The sequence below is a fragment of the Aquila chrysaetos genome, chromosome 14, assembly GCF_900496995.4.
Source record: "Aquila chrysaetos chrysaetos chromosome 14, bAquChr1.4, whole genome shotgun sequence".
Classification (NCBI taxonomy): Eukaryota; Metazoa; Chordata; class Aves; order Accipitriformes; family Accipitridae; genus Aquila; species Aquila chrysaetos.
In genome coordinates, this window is record NC_044017.1 from 33987059 (window position 1) to 34013539 (window position 26481).

The 26481-nt window shown below is 37.0% G+C and overlaps 1 protein-coding gene across 3 annotated transcripts in view; it reads right to left on the bottom strand.

Annotated features, from left to right (window-relative positions):
- Window positions 1–26481, bottom strand: part of COG6 (component of oligomeric golgi complex 6) — a 64749-nt gene that overhangs the window by 16668 nt on the left and 21600 nt on the right. For all 3 annotated transcript variants that reach the window (XM_041128634.1, XM_041128635.1, XM_030036290.1), the window contains exons 9-15: window positions 22674–22802; window positions 22474–22565; window positions 18049–18113; window positions 13876–13967; window positions 12064–12181; window positions 2120–2251; window positions 1415–1582 (exon numbers count right to left, since the gene is read on the bottom strand). In XM_041128634.1, the coding sequence (XP_040984568.1) occupies window positions 1415–1582; window positions 2120–2251; window positions 12064–12181; window positions 13876–13967; window positions 18049–18113; window positions 22474–22565; window positions 22674–22802 (796 nt within the window). The remainder of the gene's footprint in view (window positions 1–1414; window positions 1583–2119; window positions 2252–12063; window positions 12182–13875; window positions 13968–18048; window positions 18114–22473; window positions 22566–22673; window positions 22803–26481) is intronic.

A 26481-nucleotide genomic window follows, 5' to 3' on the forward strand; every position in this document is an offset into this window, starting at 1 on the left:
GCTTTAGTTATCTTCATATGAAAAAAGTCATAAAGGTATTTTACATTCTTAGCATAATCTTCACTTTGCAGAGAAACCTAATCAATAAATCCAGTCACAGCAGCAGCAATCATTTTTTAGTTTGAGTAGTCTTGGAAAGTATTTGGGTATATATACACTATTACTCCATTTTTACAGATAACTACCCCACATTTCACTTCTTTTTCTTCCAATCCTAAAGAAAAGAAAAAATTTATAATACATCAAACTCTAGTAAAATTCCATGTCTGATATTTTAAGAGTTCACCTTTTTACTTCCTAAAATTGTTTAGAAAAATGCACTTTTCTTTTTAAATCAGGAGGGAAACCTTAATATTTCAATTTGGAGATTTTAACTGTCTTAGAGAGTTCTTTTTTCTATGAAAAATGTTTCTCTTATTAAATATGCCATTCCAGCTCCACTTTAACAACCTACTTATGTATAATCTTAAAGATATTTTTTCAGTCTGTTCCTGTATTTGTAAAATGTTTGAAGAAAGTAAATGGTATTAAATGCATAACCTTCAGTTCTACTGCTTCTCTGAAGAATAAATCAATTGCAACATTTACTGTGAAAAAGAAACTCTGATAATGGAAATTAGAAATGCCCCAGACAGTTTGGTAGGGTTGTCTGTTTGTTTGTTTCAGAGCTAAAAGGTGCTAGAAATTCTAATTAGGAGTAGAAAGTGAAAAATGGCTCACAGCCAATCTTTACTGATGCTTTCAAATAAGAAGTTGTGACTTTTTTCCAAGCCCCCCCCAGCTCCAAAACCTCTCCTGAGATATATTGCAGAGATGTTCATGTAGCAAAACTATAAACGGGCAGCGCCTGTTTTCCCAAGTCAATGGTTTATAAACTACATTTCCATTTCAAAATGGTACCACATATGAACTACTATCTTGGCATGTTAGGTGAAACCAAACGAATGAGAAAAGAAAGGTAGAAAGAAGGACTAAAGTACTAACTTCAGCTATACTATATTCTAGTATAAACTAGATGATGATCTAGTATTAACTCTGTGATGGAATACAGTCAGCCATTTGACTGTTTAAGCTTTCAACTCCCATTTACTTCTCACACAGTTTGCAGATAAATATTAGAATGATTAGGATAACGAAAATGTTCACTGATAAAGGTTTATCTGCAATTAAACCAAACCAAACCAAATCTTCTAATAATTTTTTTGTTTGTTAAAAATGAAAGATGCTATGTACCATAAGCTCCGATACCTACTATTTGCTTATGGTCTCTGATAAGAAGCCCTCTTATCCCACTTCCCTGATTTAGAATTGACCCAAAGCCAACATTATCAAAGATAAATACATTCACATTACAACTTATAGCCTGCAAAAATCAGTAATAAGTTAATTTTCTTTTGGGGCTGTTAAAGCTTACCTGAAACTGTAACATTTCTAGACGCTTGTCAGTGAATTCAAAGAGAGCCAAAGTAGTCTTCATCATATAAAGCGAATTTACCATGAAGGTTGCCATATCAGCTGTGCCCAAATTGCTAGCAGACATAGTACACATCTGTAACAACGGATCTAGCACACAAGACAGAACCTAAAATAGCAAACACACAGAAAACAGGGAGGGGAGGGAGGAAATCATGTCACACGAGGCTTCTAAGCTCATTCTGTCTCTATCACGTATTTATTCCCCAAAGCAGAATAAAGATAAATGAGAGTTTCCAACTGTGAAAGCAGCTTTCTACTGGATTTGTCAGCAGGTGATCAGCTACCATAGTGATGGGGAAAGTATAAAAACCTGAGAAGAACAGATTCCAACCTAGCAGGAGGAAGAGTAACCCAGATTAGATAATTGGCAATTGTGCAATCTTGAGGGTGTATTTACTTAATGGAGTAGTAATTGGATAACAGAATCTAGATACTGCATTAAGAGTAGCACTCCATACTGTACTGTAATTACCCACTTTGTTAGTGACCCTCCTATTCACATTACAAACTCAGGTTTGGTGGGAAGCTCCAAAATGGGACCGGACAAAAAGACTAATGTTTCACCCATCTTTTGTGTACTGAGACTAACTTACACATACTTTTTTTTTCCCCTCCTCTTCCGAGCAGTCCAACATTCTTATACCTGCACAAAGTCAGCTTGACGGGCATCCAGTGGAACAACAGATGAGTCATGAGATGCTAGAACCTCCCGTAGCAAGTTAAGTGTCTGATTTAGTGCAGAGCTGGGGCCAAGATCAGGAGGTGTGAGTTCAACCTGAAGAACAAGATTATCTGTTTGTGGGGTTTTTTTAAATTAATTTACAGCAAACACCATCCAATGTTAGCACAAATGCAACCAGCTAATAATAAAATTACATATAGTCATACAGAGAAGAACTTTAATTTGACACTGGACAGATCTAGCGTGTTTCAGACAATAATTGCCTGCAACTTTCAGCATAACCATTCCGTTCAGTGACAAACGAGCAAAACTGAATTTCTCCTTTCATTCAGACTATGCCTATTTTACAATCTAGGGAAACCCAAACACTACTGGTTTTGGTAGTAAAAAAAATACATTTGCTAGATTAGGTGCCAAAGAATAGCCACATTGTTGGCACCACTGAGTTCACTTTGAGCAGGACCTCCTGTAAACACTCCAGAACCTAGTGCAGGCAGAGCTCTGGGACATCAGGGCCGTACTGCAACAGCTGAACGAAGTAATCTTCTTGACAAGGCTGCACAGCCCCTATCATGCTGAGTACAAGAGCTGCAGTCACAGATGCAACAGTCTTAATCCTATCAAGTTTGTACCTTAAATTACCAGTACACAAATGAACTGTGCACAGGCTAACTCAAGTACACCTACATAAACTGCAACAATACTGCAAGAACTGGAATGCAGGCCTACCTCAAAGATGAGAAGTAGGAATTGCAGATGCTTAGAAAACAGAAGAAAAGTTTGTAAATCTCAGAGAAAAACACACACTTTGAGTCAAATTATGAAAAGTTGGAGCACCTGAAGTGGACTGAAATTCTATGCTATTTTTACACAGGCTCACATACTTTAGCCCTTCTTTGTAACAGGCAAATACCCATTAAACACTTCATAAAATGTTTATACAATACAAAACCTAGCACATCTCTTTTTCCCAACCCACATTCCTCAGGCTCCACTCCAAACATAGTTGCATCTTCTTGTCTTCAGTGCTGCCTCAGATGGGCTTCCTGCTGCCTCCAGACCCTTCCTAGAGCCCAGGCTGCTGGCCTCGTTCCCTTCTGCCAAAAATCCTCTTCCCACCTTCCTGTACCCTACCTGTCCACGGGCAAACACAGGTCTGGCTGGATCACGTGGGAGTAAGGAGACCCCCAGCAATACAGAGTAAGTGCGCACTCCAAGGCATAATCTCCTCCCAGAAGGATGCAGGGAGAACTAAACTTGGCCTGGCCGGGAACTCACTCGAGGTGTCTGGGTGCAACAGAGCGAGGCAGAGTGCACTTCTGCAACACTCTTAAGACTCCAGCTCAACAAGGAAAGAAGGCAGTTTTGGATGGACCCCCAAGCCACAGGCAACATGCTCCATACCTTCCCAAATGAGAACTACTGATTAATAGCATAGTAACATACATGCCTCAGTCTCCACGGAAGAAAAAAAAAAACCCAAACATCAAAGGGGCAGAGGCTGATGGCCAAAGGAACCAAGGAGGAGAGTGTAACAGGCATTTTCGGAGTGAGGCACTTCAGAGCCTTCTGGAAATGAGTCTGCACCTAACGGACATGCCACTAGAGAAGGAAGAAACAACTCTCTCTTTGGAGCCAGGCCCAGCTTTCACACTGCGTGTGTTTTGAAACATTTGAGATATCATACATGTCCCCACACTGTTACCAAGACAGATCAAACAAAAACTTTTTTGCATCCTTCTGAATACAAAGTGTTCCTCTATTCTCACTTTCCAAGAGACAGTATACTGAATTCAAGGAACTAATGGAAACTAAAATCTAATAGGTTCAGAGAACAGTTGTTGTTCAGCCTAGGCAGTCTTGAAAGCATAAAACAAATATTCTAGCAATGAAGTAACAGCAATTCAGAAAGAGGCACTTATTCAGTGCTGATTAGTAGTAAAGTTTACTGAAATTTACAGCACTGAGTGACTTTCTTCTTGTTTATTCTTGTTATTATTAGCATTATTGATTGTGCCCTGGACACACTGTTCTCAGGCCTGAACTGGACCGTGTTCAGGGATATTTTGGCATTAATTTGAGACTAGAGTTTGATGGGGTTTTCACTTCTAACACACACATAGATCATGGCAATGACAATTTCAGACTTCTTTGCACAGAATTTTTGTCTCCTGAAGTAGCCGATGGTCAGAAACTTCTAAATTAGCTTCATCTTTCATTTAATCTGTTCTTTTAAAGTCTACTGTCTTCTAGATGGGAGCAAGGAACATTATGGAAGAAGAAAACAGGGCAAGGAAAAAAGGTTTAGATCCTTCGATTCTATTGGGGTTAGCTTGAAATTCCTGACTACTGCAATTGATGCAGAATTACCAGTAAGTGGAAGAAAAATTTAAGCAGTGCTATATTCATTTTGAAAATTCTAACTCTGCACATGAACGTAGGCTGGGGTTTTTTTCAGAATTGAAAAGGAAAATTTTAAAACAGACATATCTAATTTATAGAGGAACCTACCGACTCCAGTTCATGAGCTCTAAATCACTATTCTAATAAAAAAATTGATGCCTGAATGTTTTACGTGCACTAAAAGATTATTACAATCGATCCTATTTCCAGAAAAATAGATTTGAAATGCATGCTGAATTCTACTTTTGAAGTACCTACTTAAGATGCAAGCTAGAGAGGAGCTAACTAAAAAATTACCAGGGAAGTTCTGTAGCAGCTAGTTCAACAGCATTAAAACATACTCTAACACAGTATTAAGTGTGTAATCAGTTACAACCAGCAGTTCAGTCATGCAGAAATGAGGCCAACCAGCTGTTCAGCCTTTCAAAGAAAACAAGAAGAAATTCCCAATTTTTAAAATTCAATATACAAAACTGAAACAAATTCTCCTAAAATTACAATGGACACTAAAAGTTGTACATAAGGTTTAGTATAAAAGTTTGTATCTTCATTTAAAGTTCTGCGTATCAATCAGTGGGGATTAATTACTAAGCCAGTAATCTTCCTCCAAATAGACAACCCAGAGCAGGCTTCTCTGTCTATGAGAGCAAGTAGCTCAAAGGCTGTCCTGAAGGACTTAAACAGCAAAGGAAAATACAGGAAAAAGAAAAGGGAGTGTCAACAATCAAGAAGAGAGTGCATGTATGTTTATGTTTCCCTTTCTCATTTATGAAGAAGGTTAAATGGAAAAAAAAAGTGCTATTTTTGTTCCTATTAAATACAGTTAATTCTGTTAAGGACTGGAGCCGATATTAAGGAGAGCAGCTTTGTTAGAAGTTTGTATGTGCACCTGCAAATATTGAAAATACTGTATAGGCAAGCAATCAAAACTATTTATATACTTATATATAAATATTTTATATATTTATATATCCTACTTGAACATTAGAAAGTTAATGGTACAGAAAGACATGGACATAGTGGAGTGAGTCGAGCAAAGGGCCACAAAGTTCAAGAAGGGACTGGAGTATCTCCTACACAAGAAGCTGTGTTCAGCCCAGAGAAGAGAAGGCTCAGGGGCGCTGTTATCAATGTATATAAATACCTTATAGGAGGGATACAGAAGAGGGAGACAGACTCTTCTCAGTGGTGTCCACTGGCAGGTCAAGAGGCAATGGACACAGATTGAAACACAGGAAAACAATTTTTTACTGTGAGGTTGGTCAAACACTGGAGACAATTGCACAGTGAGGTTGTGGAGTCTCGATCCTTGGAGACATCCAAAACTCAACTGGAACCAGCCCTGGGCAGCCTGCTGTAGCTGACACTCTTTGAGCAAGATGGTCGGACTAGATAATCTCCAGAGGTTCCAGCTGACCTCCTCCATTCTGCAATTCTGTGATACTAGTATTAAATAAAACAAGACGGTAATTTACAACACAGAACTCCTCAGAGAAAGCACTGCTCAGAGTGACAAACAAAAGGTTGGTGGCTTTTTGAAGGGCCTAATCAGCTTCTAACAGAGTCTTTTTGGAAACCTCACTGGCAGAGGGTGGAGACAAAGCACTACAGACATGCAACCTTGTAAAAAGGTATCTGGATGTTTCATCCTGTCAGTTACAACTGGTTAGTGTCAACTACAGAAGTTCATTCTACAAATTTCACCATAGCAGCAGTCTAAGAAACTTGAGTGCACATGTACCAGAGAAGCTTCAAAGCAGCTGTCCTAAACTCTTTTGAGCCCTGTTAAGATCCTACAGAGATTACCACGGGTTCCACAGTAGAACGCCTAATGGCATGCTTTTCTTTTCAGCTATGAAGTTGGTCTTGAAAGAAAAGACAACATAAAAATTCTTGCTAACGTTGTTTTGTTCACATGGATCCATTCAGACCACAACATCAACCAGTACCATTTCATCTGTCCCACATCTGGTTTCCCATAAACCTAATAGGTTTCATTCTGACAGGAACCAAATTACAAGGGAGAAGTTACAGTTATTCCCATGCTATGGTCTAATACCGCTCCAACTGACAAACTTAACAGATAATGCGATTGTAACATTTAATTTGCATACATCTACTCTAAAAAGAACAGCATTAAGGAACAACAATCCCAAAGCTTGATTTGGGGTACCCTACTAATAGTCTTCTAACAGCTCAGACAGCAGATGATAGGTTAGTTTGGCATAATCTCTCTTTAGTACCCTTATGATAACTCTTATTCCATTTAATTCAATGTTTGTCATTATTCTTTCCTTTAATAATTTTCTAGAGTACTACTGAAGCCAGAGTAAGGACAACTGTGCTTGAAAACTCCCGCTCTCTAAATGTATTAGCTGGTCCAATAAAACACACTGGCATAGGTTAGCCTAACAGGCTTGTTAAAATGCCTCACCAGCGGACTTATGATTTTAAATGACAATTCTCTCAATATGAGAGAACTGAAAGAGCAGTCCATCCACTCCAGCGCATTAGGCGCTTTGAACTTTGCTTCCAGTTTCATTAGAACAGTTTCTGTTGTTCTGATAATTATTTTCATTTACTATTTTCTCCTGGATTTATGATCATCTGTAAAATGGTAATCTATACCAGGCTGTTCTTAGTTAGATCTGGACAGTAACACAAGCAGAATCCCGAATCCCTAAACATTTGATTTATTCGCACAGGGTCAAAAGAAACATAAAAGGATACACAAGGACTGAACCTACAGTTCTCAACTGCTTTACTAGCATGGCTGCTAGACCCATGGCTGGGTCCAGGAAAGCTAAAAAGAAACAAATACAAACACAATTTTTCAGCGCAGGGACACGAATGCTGGCCAAAAAACATTCTGGTTGAACCGACAACTAGAACAAACCAATTGTTACCAGAGCTAGAAAGCACTGGCAAGACCGCCCAACACTGCCTCTGAAGGGTAAGAGCCCATACAACCATGCAAAGGAGAGACAGTGTTTGCAGTAAAAGCTGATGCACTGAACCTTCAGTGACACAGGAGAAGGGTGGTGATGCACAGCTTCTATATGATGTCAGTGTTGAGCTCTACGATGACCTGAGAATCTCAAAGCTGTGAATGGCATTTTAAACCCTGAAAACAAAATGGCTTTGCAATGACTCTGTCACCAAGCTTCACATCAGGTTTCACGGAATATTGGAGCCAAAGAGCTTCTCTCGTGTGTTGCCTTTCTTTGATAACAATGGACTTACTTTCAGGCAGTATGCTGAATATTTGTCACATAGATTTCAGATGGTAGAGAGCTACCCAAGAAGTGTGAATGAGAACACCATAAAAACGGTTTCTCAGACTGAAGAGTCTAAAGTTGTGAGAACTGCTGACTACCTTATTTTCAGATTACAACCAGTAAAGTGCTTCTGAGCAAGCCAGTAAGTACTCTGAAGTAACCAGGGATTTCCCTGTATCATTTACACTGATGGCCTGACAACCAAGAGGGAGAATCCTGATCTGAGACTGCTTGTAAGTTTCCAAGGAGCTCCATGCTTGTGACACTCCTTATGTAATATGGGACTCTTCACAAAAATAGATGAGAAGAGGAAGCTAGTTTTTTGTCCTAGAAAGAACAGCCTGAAGTCTCAGTTTCCCATTGCGCTTCAGAAATTAATCCCAGGCAGTCTGAAGGCAATGCTCAACTCAGCATAGTCAATAACCTAGGGAATTAAATTGTCTTTGCTGATGAGGACATCAAACTACCATCCTGTCATTCCTCCACATCCAAAGGAAGGGATCTTGAGGAGTTAGCATATTTAATGAAACCTGCTTTGTCTAAAAAAGTTCCAAACTAGCTATACTTAAGAGAAAGATTTGCTTAAATACTATTCTGGTCTATCAACTACTAGATAAACCATAGATATTAAAAAAGCATACCACAGCAAGACACAGTAACACACTAGTGTTTCTAGACAGTTCTCCCCCACTACAGCACAAGAGAATTTGAACAGGGCTAAAGAAAACTCCTGTCAAGTCACAAAGTCACTGGTAATTATGACTAAGTCTTCTGAAATTTTGTAGCTGCAAACAGCAATTAAGAAAACACTTAAATTCTCTTTAAATTAAATAAAAATTGTAGAACTGATTTCCATTCAGAGTTTCTTGCTTACGATTTTCAGATTATCAGCAGCAACTGATGATACTGAGGGAATACTATCATTAAAATGGTGTAACTCACGCAGGCTATATTCTCCACTTTCTAATAATCTAAACAAAAGAGGCACTTAAGTTTATAGAAATAAAAATATTTTTTAAGAACATCCTCTTTTTATTTTAATCTATTTCCAAAGTTATTTAAATTGCCTTAAGAATCGTATCTTAACCGAAGTACTAGACAGCTGATATTCTTTTAAACAGGCTTATCAATGCCTTAAGATGCAAAATATAAACAGAAATAAGGAACCATGATTTCCAGATTGTCCAAGTGAAAAGTAATTTACTAATTTTACAAGTGAGTATTCTCTTTGTGCATAACAGGAGCAGCAACGAAGCCTTTGCAGTTGCATATGTAAGGACAAAGAGTCTGTTTTCTAGTGCTTTAATCTTCTCTGAAAATAAAGAAATTTCTGGAAGCAGTTGCAGCGCATACATAGTTAGCAAAAAGCTGGTAAAAAGGTTGGCATATAAAAAGAATCCTACTAATACATATACACAATTTTGGTCTGAACACACATTAATAAAAAGGATGATAAAAAGCAACCTTGAGATTCCTCAAAATGTAAAAGCATTGTGACATTCATTACTAAATTAATGAAGACATATGAAAAGGCATAAAAGCTGGTTATCTGTATATTAACACACAATAAACTAAGTAACAAGAGAATTAAATTTGTGATAAAATGGGGCCTTTATCTCATGGAAACTAATGTTTCCCTCAGTGTAATTCAGCCTATTAATTTTGTATTTTTTGTGAAGTAAAACTAATTTCAGTCATGAGGAGATAAGACATCATTCTATCAATACAGTAGTACACTCATAAAAGGAAATAACATAAGGTGCTTCAAAGGACTGTCTAAAACTCTGAGTCACAAGAACTACACATCAGTACAGTAAGACTCCTTCTCACCCATAGTTACCTCCTTGTTAACTCCTGAAGCAGACATTAATAAATAACGGTGGATGCCTCTGTTACTCACATATCTAACCCTCTTCGAGTCTCTTTAAGCTTTTGACCTCAATTATATCCTGAGGAAAGACCTTCATAGGGCACATATGCAGTGTAAAATTTCCAACGTCTCAGGTTTAACTTACAAAATGTGTTTATGAGAAAGAGCAATACTATAATCTTTTTACATTACATGGTATCCTCAGTATGCCATTCATTATTCGTAATAAGGTGCCACTGAAGGTGGCAGTGCAATCACTGCCTTAATTTAACATCAGCAAAACCAAATTCAACTCCTTTATAAAACAATAGCAGCATCTAGAGCCAGTTACATCCAGGCTGGGGGCTGGCGGAAGGGGAACTAAGAGGGTGAAGACAATTACACAACTTTCCCATAGTGACAATACAAAGAACACACGCTATGAACTGGGGGATCACAATTCCTTATATCACTCCTCCTTCTGAATTCTACTCATGTCCAAACTGAAAACGGCATATCACCCAAACCAAAAGTACAAAGATTTTTAATTATGTGAGTAGAAAAATTATGCTGGATCCTGTTTGAGTACAGATGTAAGACCCAGCAGGATAAATGCAACAGAGCTAAATACAACAGAGATGAATACAGAGCTGTCTTACAGTTTCAGGCCAAGAAAATTTCTTTCCTTAAGCACTACTTTGTTTGCACATTCTTTGTAAGTAAAGAGCAGTCATGTATTTTTGCTAAGGTCCATCACTGGTTTCTCTTCATAAAAGGAAAAAGTACACAGACTATTTTCTTTTAGCTTACATATTAAGAAATAAAATGTTTTGAGGAATTCACATACAGCTAGCGTATGCCCATAGCAAGCCATAAGCTTTATTTAATTTTTTTTGGTAAATTCATACTGTCCTTGTCCATTGTACGTTTTATGAACTCAAGCTTTAACCGACCCTTGAAGAAGCATTAGTAGCAGAGGAACTACTATTCCGATGACACTGCTTTCAAATGGAAATACCCCATGACAACAATGTACTTAGTGGACTTTAGTAGTATCAACTGTGGGTGGTAGCAACTAAGGAGTCATCTATGAACGAATGAAACCACTGAAAGGAGTCACTGGGATATACGGAAGGGAAGATGAGGAGAAACAACTGTTCCTTTGAGAAAGCCATTCCTCAACCCTTGCAGAAAGACAGGAAATTGGTGTAAGATGCAAGCTGTGCAGAATGAGAAAACTACTTTGAGATCACAGAACAACACTCACCAAACTCAGAAAATCCCACTGAATGGTTGGTGAAATACAAGGCTTTGCACAAAGAACAGTTTCTGTAAATCTTCATATTTTTTGCATTTTTCTTGTAAGTTAAATACAAATAATTTAGAAATACACTTACAAAGCTTTGCTGTTTTCCGCTTTCAATTATTTTTTTTTTAACTGGAAAAAAACAGTAATGTGAGGGCTTTGTTGAACTCTGGGGTTGTGCAGTAACTAGGAAAAAAGAAAGGCATTCCTTCTTGGCTTTAGGGCCTAGTCAACTCATCACAGCTCAGACAGAGATGCTGGATGAGGATCAGATCCCTAGGAAATGGAAAGGGAAGCATAGCCTAACAATTTTCTTTGACTTTGCTTAGATTTTAGAAAGGTGAGATTTAATGGGCGGATCCACCAACAGCAACATGATATGAATACAGCAGGGAAACATTTAAAAAAACCATATTAGTTACTGAATAATGGGAAGTTCACTGTAATGCAATTCAAAGCACTCAACAGGAAAAGAAAAGATACCAGGAAAGCGAGCTGGCTTAGGTACAGTTGTTTGGTATAACAAATGCATATTCTGTTTTTAACGGCAGCGATGTTGATGTGGTAAAACTATTTTTATAAAAGACAGAAAAGCCCAAGTTTTGTTTTTACTTAGCTTACCATTTTGGGATACACTTCATAACTTCAAGAAAGGAATTACGCACATGAGTAATTAACTACTGATCTGATGATGCATTAATACAAATTATCTAGCTCAATCAGCTGACTTTGCTATATTGCACTTAGGGAAATTTCCTAATTTTTTTGCTTCTCATAAAAATATGTAAAGTGCTTAAAAAAATAAAAAAATACGTAAACTGCTCTGTAAACAAACACCGCTAACAACAGTATTTTAGCCATATTTTCACAAAAAGAAAACTATTAAGAGAATTAAAACATAGACAGGAAGTTTTTAATGTAGCTCCATAGCTAAAATATATAAACTACAAAAATTCAGTTTTAGGAAAAGTTGACATATAAAACAGCTATTCACCTAATAATCTTACTAGACAAAAGGGAAATGAAAGTGTATTTTGAAACATGAAAGCTGTATGATTTTGAAACAAACCTTGTCCATTAGTTTACTTGCATGAAGACTCAGGCTATTAAAGAATATCTTCTTGCTCAACAAATGCATTTCTTCAATTGTTGTCAACAGTGTGGCTGCACTGTTTCCTACAATACCACTGAAAACAAAATTAAGGTTAGTTAAATAATTTGAAGCAGGGGGGAATGTGACAGAGTCAGATACTTTAGACAGCATTTCAAATACAATTTGCTTCAAAGTTGAAATTTACAACAAATAATTGCAAGGAACAGTTCTCCACGTTAGCTGAGAGATTCAGTCATAAAATGACTGAGAACAAGCACTATCAACTATGTCACTAAGCAGATACTAAGTACAGGCTATCTGAAGCTTTGCACAAACTTTTTAGTAGAATTCTAAAATTCACTGGATTTTTGTTTTGTTATTCTGTAAATCTACTTCTGTGATAGAAAACAGATTATGTAAACAAAAAGGGTTGATAACTATTCCGTCATACTGTCCTTTAGGGATAGTATCATCTCTCTTCTTTCTTCATTGCGACGTTATGCATCTCCAAAAATACAAGAATTCATGCCTTGCTATTCCAAGTGTCAATCTATTATACTTAGCATGAATACCGCATAAACCTTAAATGGCACTACATGACTATGCTCCTCTCACAGATATACCTTCCGTCTAAAGTAAAAGCACTTTTAAGCTACAAAAATGGCAGTAAAAATTCATTGCATCGCAATAGGACTAATTTAAACTTGTAGCTTGATTTTCAGATTATAATCTTGTTGCATTTAATAGAAGATTTCTCAAATTGCATTTTCCCTTCATTAGCTAGGTGCACTTCCTCTATACAGAGGGAATTATTCAGCTGACAGAAGGCTCTTCAGTGGTCTTTAAACAACATATCATTAGCAAGACAGAAAGCAACAGATAAGACTGCCTAAGACATTCCATTTTAACATCACATTTTCAATTGCACTAAGCTTTATAACCACTGGGAAACACAAACTTTGGAGACAGAAAAATGACAGCAAAAATATTTCAGCTTTTTTGACAATAAAATTAGGAATAGGTCTTATGTGTGTTCTACCATAGACTTGCAGTACCATCAGAACTGAAGATTTTAAATGTAGTGGGAGCTGCCCAAGAACCACTTACCCCAGTCTGCGCAATGTCTAAATGTCTTTTCAGACAGAAAAGCTCAAGTAGTAATATTAGGGATTCAAATTCTCAGCAGTTCAGTCCAGGGCTGTGGAGGAAGATTTTTCTGCTCCTGCTGTTTCTAACCAATATAAACTACTGCAAATGCCACAATGTATAAAACCCCTGGTTCTGGCTTTTCTCCAGTTTCTGTGTTCCTGGTGGCATCTGGAAGGTTGGAAGGTGATTGCTGCACCTTCAACAGCGAGATACAGAATGAGGCAAGCACCTTCCCAATAGAAAAATGCAAGTGCATAATTAGAAAAAGTGATATCAAAACATAGTTGTTTAAGGAAGAAAAGGAAAACTGAATTTCTAGAAATAATTTAATTCTGGCATTTTCTCAAAGGGGACTTGACTTTGTCATCTTAAATGTTTTGTGTAGTTTTTTTGTATACTATTTGTATCTACACAGAACAATAAACAGTTTCTGTGGCAAATTGATGCTATATTCCAAAGCAGATTCAATATGAATTGAGGAATGACAACAGATAAATGGCATCTGCTTGACGTCATGCACATTTCTCCTTGATTCCACAGTACTAACTAAGCTACGAAAATACTCTTTTTGCTATATTAATCTTTATATATACAATTAAAAAAAAAGACATCTTTAACATACTTTGTAATTTTGCGTACCTGATTGTATGATGGTAGAACTTGAGAAGATTAGAAATCTTGTACAGTAAAACTGCTCCTGGCTCAGCAACAATCACCTGCTCGATTCTAACCTGCAGAATAAAGAAATGTAAGCATCCTTCAGTTCATACATTTCAAAAGCCAACCTCTATGACCTTATATGCAATGTATGTCTGATTTCTAAAAAATAAATTTAACCAGAAATAAATTTAAAAAGAGAATGTCCAGTTAACTATAGCATTCTGCTTGAACCAAAGTGCTTCTTGGTTGCCAAGCCTCTGGGTAGAAAAAAAGCAGGTGTATATATTCTTAAAAAAACAAAACAAAACAAAACAAACTCCCAAACCGTTCCCCTATAGATTTTTGTTGCAACTTGTTATTGAATATTTCAAAATAAGGAGATCATTTGATGGATTAATACCAGTACATACTGGAATTCTCCCCAGCACTGAATAGCAAGAACAGCTGCAAAGCTGCAAGATCCCTAAACTACAACAGTTGATCATTAGCATCATGCAGCAATTCAGAACATCCAAAGTATTAGGTATTTTACCCAAAAGACAAAATTTCACCTGTATTAATCTCCTTCACTTAAAGGAGAGATTATATACCTCCCACTGGTATTTAATTAGATATATTTATAACTAATGACCAGCTATGTTGACTGCACCTCAAGCGGGAAATACTGGCTACACAGACCAAAACAGTATGACTGTCTTTGTAGTTGGGACAGTTGATGTCTCGTCTCCATGGTACACACAGGCGCAATCCACTCATAAAAGGCTGCCCCAGGGTCAATCTTTGGGCACTTATGAAGCAGAGATAGACAGTGACTTATCACTGCCCTGTTCTCCCACGTGCCTGGGTGTGAAAGGGCTACACACAAATCACCAGCCGCCACCCACTCTCCCAAGTTATTTGTCCGCTGTTCAATGGAGCACGATGTGCAGCAATGCCTTCTTGGCAGAGCCAGCTGCAGGGAGAATTAACTAAGATCATGCTTCCTCAATGCTCTCCCTTTGCATCTAAAGCAGAGACCAAAAACAAAGAATAATTTTTGACTTATTCACAATGCTCAATGCATGAAGTTAATTTCAATACTCAGGTGAATTTTGCTCTTCAATGCATATGTATATACAAAGGTGTATATAAAAATACCTGTCTCCAATGTTGCATAAAAGGTCATTTGCGCACGGATACTGAGTATAGTCTAGGTGTACAGCAAAAGAGAATAAGAAAGGCAGGGGAAAAAGAGGAAAATCAAAATATTGACCAAAAAAAAGCAATAACTAAAAATAAAGAAAAAATTAAGAACTAGGAAAAGACAGAATAGGCAGAAGGAGAGAAAAAAACCCAAAAGATTTTAGGGTTAGGAAACAAAAACGAGAATTAAAAAAAATAAAGCAGGAAAAGAAGCATTGCTGCTTCCCATACAGAAGACTTCACTGCACAGGAGAACCAAAATTTGCAAGTGACTAAACCAAACCTGCTCATGGAAGTCCTGGACTTACAGCTCTTACCGTTTCTTAATCCTATGTGTCCTGTAGTCAGGTGACCATAAAAGACTATCTGAAGTCTATGTTAAGGCATCAAAAACATTTTGTTAGTTTTGACCTCATCTCAAGTGCTACGGAAAAGATGAGGGCCTTAATTTAAATTTTATAAGGTCCTCCTACTTCCATCTGAAATGAGAGGCCTGCGGTAAGATCTACTAGTGAGTACTCAAGATTCACTTGGATGCCTAAAACTCAAACCAACTATCAGTAAGAACTGTGGACAATTTATACTGCATATAAGCATAATCCTTCTTCAAAAGTAAGGAAACTGTATCATATTGCACATTCACATGGAAAGGCATAAACCAGTAAGAAAATTCTACATAATTTTGTAAGTAAAACTGCTCATGGAAATTCTATGACTAGGCTTTTATCAGGCTATTTTGTACTTCAGCATCAACTCAAAGTGACAGGTTTGCAAACATCAGCAGAAATCCACTAGAAAAGCAGTATACTGTGGTGCCAGACAACTACAACAAAGACTGCTCCCCCTGAAATTAATGCAGTTATTTTTCTTATTGTGGACAATCTTCAGGAAGAACAATGAGAAAAAAAGACTTCTCCAAACTGAGCCTATTTTTGTTGTTCCTTTCAACACGATGGCTGCAATTATCTAACTGCATTGTATGAAGGCTTTTCTGCTTGGGGGTTTTGGTTTTTCTTTTTTTTCCCCCTGCCTTTTTTTTTTTTTTTTTTTTTTTTTTGCTATGGAAGATTTCCCCAGGGGAAACAGTAAGTACTGCATATTTTACGTTGGGAAGTCTAGACTGGCGGTGAATTAACATTAAGTTGCATTCTATTAAAATACAGAATACAATGGGAAGTCTTTAATTGTTCTTTTAGTTTTTTTCATTTTTATTAGCACAGTAACTAAATACCGACAATATTTGGGGGGATATTTCTACAGACAGCAGAAGTACACAAGTGTAAAGAATTTGGCAATCAAAATGGAAGATATTCTGTACCAAACTGTACAAATCATAAGTACTCAAATGAAGACCAAAACTCCCTCTGACTTACACAAAGGTTTCGTTCTATCCCTAATTACTTTGTTGGAATGCACAGAAATACTGAACGCAAACATCGGCATTCAGTATTAACAGAACCAAAGCATGCAAGAACAACACAGAAAAAAAAAAAAAAGCTGCGATAATAGTTAGTTTGTCTAATAGGAGAGGTGTTTTTCAACAGGTCAAAAACTAAAGGGTGTGAAGGATGATCCTAATTCTATGGCAACAGGCACAAACTGAAACACAGGAGGTTCTGCCTGAACATCAGGAAACACTTTTTTACTGCAAGGGTGACTGAGCACTGGCATAAGTTGCCCAGAAAGGCTGTGGTGTCTCCATCCTTGGAGATACTCAAAAGCCATCTGGACACAGTCCTGGGCAACCAGCTCTAGGTGGCCCTGCTTGAGCAGGGGGGTTGGACCAGAAGATCTCCAGGGGTCCCTGCCAACCTCAACCTTCCTGTGATTCTGTGACATTCGAACTGGCACTTCCTTGATTTTTACATCTCTTCAGACCTTATCTCTTTCTTATCAGGAACTTACATATAGTATTCAGAACCCACCTGTTAACATTTGAGACTAAGTATTTGGCAACTGGACACAGTTGTTATAGCTACAGCATCCTAAGAGAAATTTATTATAACAATATTTAGTACAATAGATTTTACTTTAGAAACACTTGGATTTATACACTGCACGGTCAGGCAAATATTGGTATCAGCTTCATCACCCTGATTATTTTATTTTGTGCTTATTTGAAGCACATCCAATAAATAAGACAATCAATAATTTGATGGATCATTATTAATGATTTCTATCAAATGGGTCCCCTAAACTGACTAAGGCTGTAGCTTGAAAAAAGACAACTGTGGAGGGATGCAACAAAAATACAGCAAATCAGGGTAGCATAAAGATGGTAAGTAGGAAACAATTTTTCATGGTCTCTTTCAATACAAAACCTGGAGTTATTAAACAAAAGAAGAACAAAAGGAGCTGGCTTTTCACACAGCATGCAGTTAAACTGCACACTTCCCTGCTGCAGGATATGTTGTGAACACCAGCATTTTATATCAACTTGACATATTCATGCAAGAAAAATCTACTGAGGTCTATTAAATACAAAGACAGTAGCTATGGCTCAGTAAGTCCATAGTACGTCCATAAACCCATGAGGAAACCATTCTGCAGAAGTATCATGACACAACTGCATAACCTGCACACTCTTCCCTAAGCATATGCTAATGGTCACTATGAAAAACAAGGTAGTAAATTAAACTGATTTTTCATTTGACCCACTACTGCCATTCCTATATACTTATCCCAAAGCTAAATTTTTGTACATAAGCACTCCTGAACTTAGGAAAAGTAAAACGAAATCAAAATACAGATTTAGTATCCTAGTATCTCTCACTATATGACTGTTTAAACCGGGTACCTATGATCTATGGAATCTTTAATTTTGAAGGGTTTTAGGATTCTCAAAGTTGAGAATCTAACTCTTAACCAAGGGCAATGAAAATACATTGTAGAAATGGGGACAGCTGTTCTGGAAAAACATGACAGAACAATTTTTATATTTAGAATGCTAAGGAAAACAAAATACTTCACCTTCAGAGGCCTGCAGACACCTTCTGTGATGTGCCCAACTACTTCTTGAATATTTTCTTCCACACCTACAGTTAATGCAAACACATGCTAAGATTATGCAAATGTCATTCTCTTTTCTTCAAGACTATAAAACAAATAAACTCCTCCATAAGAAGCATTATGAACTGCATATTCTTTCCTCCACAAGACTAGTTTACACCTCCACTGAACTTCAAATCTAGCCACTAGGAAATAGCTGCATAACAAAACAGAGTCCTGGAGAGACATTACCTTATGTTACACAATTGCTTCTTAGCACAACATGGTGCCTGGGGATTTCAGGGAGAAGGAGCAAGAGGAAGAATAAACGATATAGCAAGAAACTGTCACAGTAAGGCTCAATATTAGCACTTCATTAAATTAAACAGGAAAACAAAAGGCCAGTGAGATGCTCAAGGACCAATAGTACATACCATTTTGAAAGGCCTGAACCATAAATACATGTGTCTGTCAGCGTTCAGTACTGACGTGCTCATGGCATTGTTACAAATTAAATCACATATGTACCTCCACACTGCTGTATGCTGCACATTAGCAAACACTTCCTCCCCAGCAGCAATTGAAACTCATCTTTCACAGAACTATATACAAAAGAGAATATTGCCCTATCTTATCATGGAACATAAATGAATTGTTGCATGGCAACCAGTACTGTCATAAATCAATCAAACTGAAAGCAACAGATCTTCAAGCTCTCACTTCAGTAACAACTCGGAATAGATTTATGGAGAAAGCAATACTTAATTCTAATTTAAAACTTGTCAACAGGAGTTCATCTTCAGATGGGACCCATGCAATAAACAGTAAACAAACTGACTGTGACATGTGATAGAAATCAGGTGACCTGAAGCTATATTTTGCAGATCTTATTTCAGACTAAAAGAGATTACCTCTGAGAGTAAAAATTATAAAAGATCAGCGATCTGTGCCAATGTCGCTTTACACCAAGATACGTGAAAAGCCACATAAGCAGAAACAACTGAATTCAGTGTGGTGGCTGTAAGAATTTCAGCATATTAAATTGGTAAGGTAATAAAAATATGTTTATGTATTTGAGTATTGATATCAAGTAAGAAAGCAAGATTACAAACCACAAGATGTATAGTCTGTTGTGTAATGGCTAGCTCCCAGATACACCCTAACAATTTACACATTTCTTAGTAGGAACAGTCACACTTTACTGTTCATCAATATAACAAGCACCTAGCACATATTTGCAATAGTATATCTAGACCAGATTGACTTAAGAACAAGTTGTTGGGTATGAAAGCTTTAGCTGCAAAAATATACAAGTTCAAATACCACAGGACATGGAATTACAATTCTTGATATATGGCAGGCTTGTGCCTTCACATATATTTTCATGTCCAATTAGAATATTTTAGATTCAGCAAACAGTAAAAAGAAATCTTCCAGCACAATGGGTTATATAACTGTTGCAAGTATCAGTACGTCACACTGACGTAAAAGAATTATGGAATAAACAATTCTTAGAGACCCAAAATCACTTTTAGAAAACAGTTCATTACTGAAGATACACTTCTGGCTGCCTGCTACACCACCTATCATTTTTCTCTGTGTATCCTTCTATAAGGGACAGATCTTTCTTGGACTTCGTTTGGCTTCTGCTCTCTAGCTGGGTTCCTGTAACTCCATGAAAAATGGGTTTCTACTGCATCTCTTAAACAGAAAGCCTGCAATTCTCTCTTCCTTTAAAGTGCAAGGTCTCTGTAAGACTGGAAGGCTCCTGTTAGCCAGAATACCTAAGCTCCAAAGAAGAGAACCAGATGCTTTATGCTTGTGCAGTACAATGTAAGATATTTAAACTTTTCTGAATGTGTTTGCAGTGCTTTTTATTAACATTTTTGGTCAGATTAATTTTAAACAGCTAACATTTGCAAGCTTAAAATTTTAAAATTTTTAAAAAGCTATTCTTGAACGCTTGATTATGGGCTACATAGTTTGTTCTCTTCAAAGTAAAAACTGGGATGGGAACATCCAAAAGTGTGGCATGCACACAGTTTTTCCTCCACTGGGATCGAATCCACGTCCCTCTCAGCCATAGCTATACATGTGGCTTTTTTTTTTTTTTTTCTTTTAAGAAAAGGGAAGGTTTTGTGTAGCTGCGATTTACCACGTTCTCCATAGTCCTGAAACAATATGGAGCTTATAGAAGAATTTAAACAGAAATCTGAACTCAGAACAGAGACACCTGAATTAAAATAATAAAACCTGTTCCATCTGCAAAAAGCTACTCAAGTTGAAATTAAAGTTAAAACATTTGACTGACCTAACTTTAGACCCCCAGTTAGATATCTTATCTATAGTAGTCACTTGGGCTCCCTCTGTAGGGAATGGAAAAAAACCCAAACAGTTGCGATGAAAGTCTCCAGAAAAGCCTACGTTAGATCTAACTTTTGCTAGGAAGATTTGCCCTCTGGAGATGCAAACCTCCATCGTTATCTGTAATGGCAAATAAACAAGATGTCCACTTTTTAAATGGCTACGTGAAATTAACTCAATCTATACTGTAGCCTGCACAATCAGACACCAGAAGACTACGACAGCACAGGGTATTCAACTTGAATCTCTCAGTACCATAGACACTGTACTCACTGATTAGCCACTACCAACTCAGGATCTGTATTTATATAAACCATATAATCTTAAGGTACTTCATAAGGCTGCACTTCCCACAAGTGGTTCTTGTTAAACCCAGTGGTATCCCATTAAGCAGTGTTTGGTCTTACAGATCTTATCGCATAACCATCCTTGTCATCAAAATTTTCCCAAAGATGCGGAGGAATAGTTAACGGCCAGCACCTCCCAGGCTTTGTTGCTCCCAGTATGAAGCTAAGAATCCCTCTTTACATTTCTTGAAAACTGCACAACACTGATGGCAAACCCCTTCTCGGAGAGCTTAGGAAAACGTATTTTTGCTTCAGACAGAAATACTGAATCTCTTGTTTATACTAGTCTCTTGGGGAAAAAAGTTTTGGCCCAGTGATTTTTTTGGAACATTTTTCCCTAAAACATTTAGTATCTCTGTATTCTCAAGTAGTTTACTCTGATCTATGGCTTAAATGCTCTAAATATATCTAATTATGTAGTCACAGCACCTCAGCCTGACATCCTACCAGAAGGCCAAGGGATTTAATAGTTAAATAAAGCACTGCACAAAGAGGTGTGAGAATTTCAGAACAGAATGCAGGCCTGGGCAGCAGCAGTAGCCCAGTCTACAGCAGAACCAGATACAGTACATCCTCCATGGGGCCAGCTTTTCCTGAGGGACTCCCCAGTTACAGCAGAAGCATCAGTCAGTCATCTATATAGAATTGCCATGTCTTTTTCTCTACCATAAAACCATCATGAGGCCTGCTTTCCTGTCTCCCTGAGATACTGTGAGTAAATAATACTAAATTCACTTCTATAGTACGCTGTAATTATAGCAAAAAAACAACAACATTTCTTCAGTTTGATTTACAGCAGTTCCTAAACAACCTCCTTGCTCATATACTGTTAATTAGGAAAGCCAATTAATACTTCCAACAGTAAGGAAAATAAGAATGCATATTCACTTTAAATCCCAGAGAAGGACTCAATTAAAACATACAGTCTGAAGAGCTCACTAGACACAGATCAAATGTAAGTTCTTACAACGAGCTTCTTAAAACTGAGTACATATGCTTAATTTATTAAATAAGCCTTTGGCTGAAGCTATGGACGCAAATCATACTACAGCTTGTGCAGGATAAAGGTCTTTAAAGTATAGGTCCAATGTACTTAAAGCAGGGCAAGGGGGCTGAAGAATAAGCATGAGAATCTCTAGTTCTGTTAATGAAGGAAAGCTTTGATATTAAAAAGCTTCACGTATCTATGAGCAGCCTACTTTGACCTCCGTAAACCTATATGATGTTACATGACAGAAGGAAATTTCATTTTACTTGTAGCATAGAAGGAAGAGAATTATAGGAAGAAGGAATTATATTTAAAAAATTTACTGAACAAATGAGCAAGGCCTAACAGGAATCCTCAACATACCAATAAGCAACCCTAGGACAATGTTTTCAGAGAGGTAGGTATTCATATACACTACAGACAATTCTTGAACTCTCAACTACAGTCTAAAATGTCCCTTTGTAAATTTAGTGTAAATATATTACAAGCACAGTAAAATGAGAAGAGTGCATTTTGAAATACTCTTCTTCATTAAGGGCTTTCTTCTGGCCAAATGCAACCACCAGCTACTCTGAAATTATTTCTAGGAAAATCTAAGCTCAGACTCTCATAACTGAAGCCCACCCTAAGAAATTAATCACACTTTCTGACTTATCACAGATTTACTTTCTATCAGTTCCCAATTTATGTTTTAAAATCTAGTACTACCTTGAATAGTTACAAGCTTTAACATAGCTTCTAGGTGTTCTTTTTCAGAAGCTGTAGCTTGATGCAACCAGGCCAGCATGTCTCCTACGTACCTAAAGACAGAAATTTCTGTGTAAATCAGCAGTTTATGGTGTCAGGGATTCAAAGTGCCAACAGGCAAAGGAAGGATTACTTCATATAAGTTCTTGCTAGTACTGTACCTCAGAGGATCGTGGGAGTGCATTTCAATAGGGCGGGGAGTACCTCCCAGACCTCCTCTAGTAAGAGCATCTATAAAGCCACGGACTACAGCACTCCTCCTAGCTGTTCCAAACTCATCCAATGTGTACCTGTTATTGAAACATGACAATGGGTAAAACAAAACAGTTCACCTCATCACAGTTTATGAGCTCAACTATACAGTTAATATGAGTAACCATTTTTATAGTTCTAGAAATCTTGCATCAATGCTTCTACCATGAAGCATTCAAAACTATCTTATTTTCTTGACTCCTCTAAACAGATACTAACGGTATACCTTTTCCTTGACCCTCCCATTCCCTTACCCCACACAAATAAATAAATAAATGAAAAATCAGCTTTTCCATTTTGTACATATAAGCATGTATTGACAGGTCTAGAACTCCTGTCCACATCCTGCTGACTGACAGAAGCAGCAACTTACTGCACTGCCACACAAGGCTTTCTCCTTCTTCTAGGCTACCACATGATTAGTAGCAAAAAAGTTATTTTCATTTGATAGTTGTTCACTGATTTTAATCAAATGAGTCTTAGTTAGATATTTAATGGATGGACAATTACAGCCCAGAGTGCATAACCTCAAATGGCTTGCTGGCAGTAGAGGAGGTAGCAAGAACATACACACAGCTCATTTTTGGAGCAGGCTACCTTCCTGTTGGGGCTAAAGCACGACAGCAAGTGAAGGATGGGAAATGAACACTGCTAGCATCCCTGTTACATCTGCTTAGAAACAGCATTTTTGCAAGCTATGGAACACCTTTTTTTTTTTTGAAAAAACAAATTTTAAGCATTTTGCACAAAAGACATAAATTACAAAGGAGAGAAAGAAAATACACATGACAGTTTATTTTTCCAATATAACTGAAGAAATGCCAAAGAGTAAGCATGGTGTCACTTACCAATGACACCCAGCAGCTGAACAGATATAAAAATAATAATAATAAAAAGCATGTTACTCACTGACTGAAGTTAAATGAGTACTGCATTCAGAATTAACAGATGGGGAGAACAAAATACAAAAGAAAATAATATACTGTTTCAAATATGTTCCAAGCTCAATTAGATCTCTATTATGCTATAAAAAGTCTAAGGGAACCTTCAGTTTTGCTCTTTTCAATCTACATGACTATTTGAGAGAGGTGGAAAAAAGCACACTGAAGAATCCAGAAATTTCTGTTCAAATCTTTTTCTTCATACACTGTACTTGTTAACTCAGAGAGTAAATATCTGCAATTAAAAAAAAAAAAGTCTAATGAAAAAAGTCTTTAATAAATCACAATTTACAAAAATTATACAATTAAAAGTGGGAGAGATCCAGGGTCTGCCAACTACCCACAGTCCAGGAGTAGCAGCATTGCAGTGAAAAATCTCAAGTGTTTGTAGAAACTAGCTAAGCTTTATTTTTTCTCCCCTCCAATAAACAGCTATATAATAGATCATTAAAAATATAGCAGCAAAACAGATCCTGTAATCTTGTTACTAGTTTTGAAAACAGCATTTAATAATGATAATTCTGTTTTAAAAAGAAAAAGAAAACTACTAATTTTTCTTTTGCTCTCAGTAGAACCGGGTATAACTATTACAAAATCCTGCATCTTAAAAAATTCAGTAATAACTATTATTTACACTAGAAACACAGTATTCACTACTATGTTATTACATGTACTCATGGTAGGGGAAGAAAACAACATTTGGATTCTTTTCAACCCAGCTTCAATTTTTTAAAAACCCAGTAATGATCACTGCAGGGAGAGGAAGGAGGTGGAGAAAAGGCTTTCAAAACCAGAGAGGATGATGGAAGAGGAACACTGCTTTGAGCTATGACTCCACTTATTTTCTATGAAATAGTTTTCAATTTTTCTGTTAGAACCAGGAAATGAAAACCAAACTGCAATGTTTATTTCAGAACCCTACTGACTGCAGTTCCCAAAATCCATCCATGGTGCAATCTTTCTGCCACCTTAAGATAACAAGACGTAAGTCAATATAAGAAAACAAGAATTTGTAGTTTTGTTTCTAAACTCCTGCCCTTCTCCATCTTACTCACTCTCCCCCAATCAAATCACAATCTTTATCAGATGCAAGGACAGTGATTTGGAGGAAAAGTGTTTAGTCCACACAACAGTGCTTATATGTATAAAACCAACAACGATTTAAAATTATTTTCTTCTGTGATGTAATTTTTACATTTTAAACTCAGCAGTTTCTGTCCTAAAGATGTAAAAAAATTTTTGGAAGGGAATAAACTAAATCTTGAGATTTAAAACGCAAAGCATCAGTACTGCAACTTTGACAATGCTGCTGTAGCAAGTAGTTAAGCATGATAATCTATGATGAGAGACATATGACTGCATCTTCTACAGTAATGTTTATTTTTGCCTTTTTGGCAGAAGAAAAGTCCTATCTATGAAGTTCTACCTTTGGTAATACTAGTAATGCTGTTTGTGAGAGAGGTGTCAGAAGAAAAATACAGTCTCTTTTGCAGATTCATTATAAAGTGGCCAGCTGTGGATTTATAGAGAAGGAGCACGGGGGGGGGGGGGGGGGGTCGTCATAAATGTTAAAAAAGCAAAACAATAGTTTTATGAAGTTTGAAAGTAACATAATTTAACAAAATATTTATTACAGAAAATATAAACTATAACTATAAAGAATCTTATAAAATGTTGTGAACACGGTTGTGACTGATCCTTTGCAGCTGTGAAAGAGGGCCTGGAGGACAGAATGCAAGAAAACACTCTGCAACCCCCAGCTATGGCCCAGTGCACTGCAATGCACCACATGCAAAAGCTGGGAGGCCGAGGGACACCACCTCTCCCTCACATTAACTAGCAGAACTGACTGAGCATGTCGAGATGTGCACTCTCCGTCATACTGACAGAACTTTTAAGGTCCGCTTGCACTGTGCATTTTCCCTGTTAAGAGCTCAATGGAGATTTACAATATCACACACCTACACCATTGGGGTCTGTGCACACCTACACATTTGACACTCTTAAAGACAACGCTAGCCTTTGAAAGACTGCTTAGCACTCTGCTGTCCTGGATGCCTGTGGCTGAAAGTAATTTGCAATAGTTGCAAAATGTGACAAATGCATGTTTAAAAAAAAAAAAACCTAAAAAGCAAAGAAGCGTAAGTACCACCTCTTCAGGTAGGGTCACCCCAATAAAAACAGTTCTTACAGTGCCACCTCGTGGTTAAGTTGTATCTACTAACTACCATTTCATTTACATTAAGTCCCTTCAGCAAATTCTGAACAAGAACTAAACAGTAGTATATGTTATATATATGTAAATATATATATAAAAAAGTACCCCTACGCTTTAGAGGCCCATATGTAGTAGACTGTTTTTAATAGATTACTGTACAACTCATAATGCAAGACATTCTTACTACCAGAAGCCCTTCAGTAAAAGCTAATTAGCCTTCATCAATTTTTTACTTTGGGAATTTAAATGAGACAATCACATGCTTTGGACAGCATTTTTTTCTTCAGAAGAACCCTACAATGAGAGCAGAAGAAATTCACAATTCATTTAGATTAAATAGTCTGACATTTTACTTTAATTAATTAGAGACCAGTACGTTGGAAAAAGTCCAATGATGTTTACTGTACCATAATTATGTCAAAAAGACTTCTGAAATTTAAAGAAGTTGAAATATGATTTTTTTATATTTTTATTTTTATAAAATCTGACACAGGACTAAATTGCCACCATCTTTGGCACTATAATTCATGCCCATCTTTAAATTGCCTAGGTTGGAAA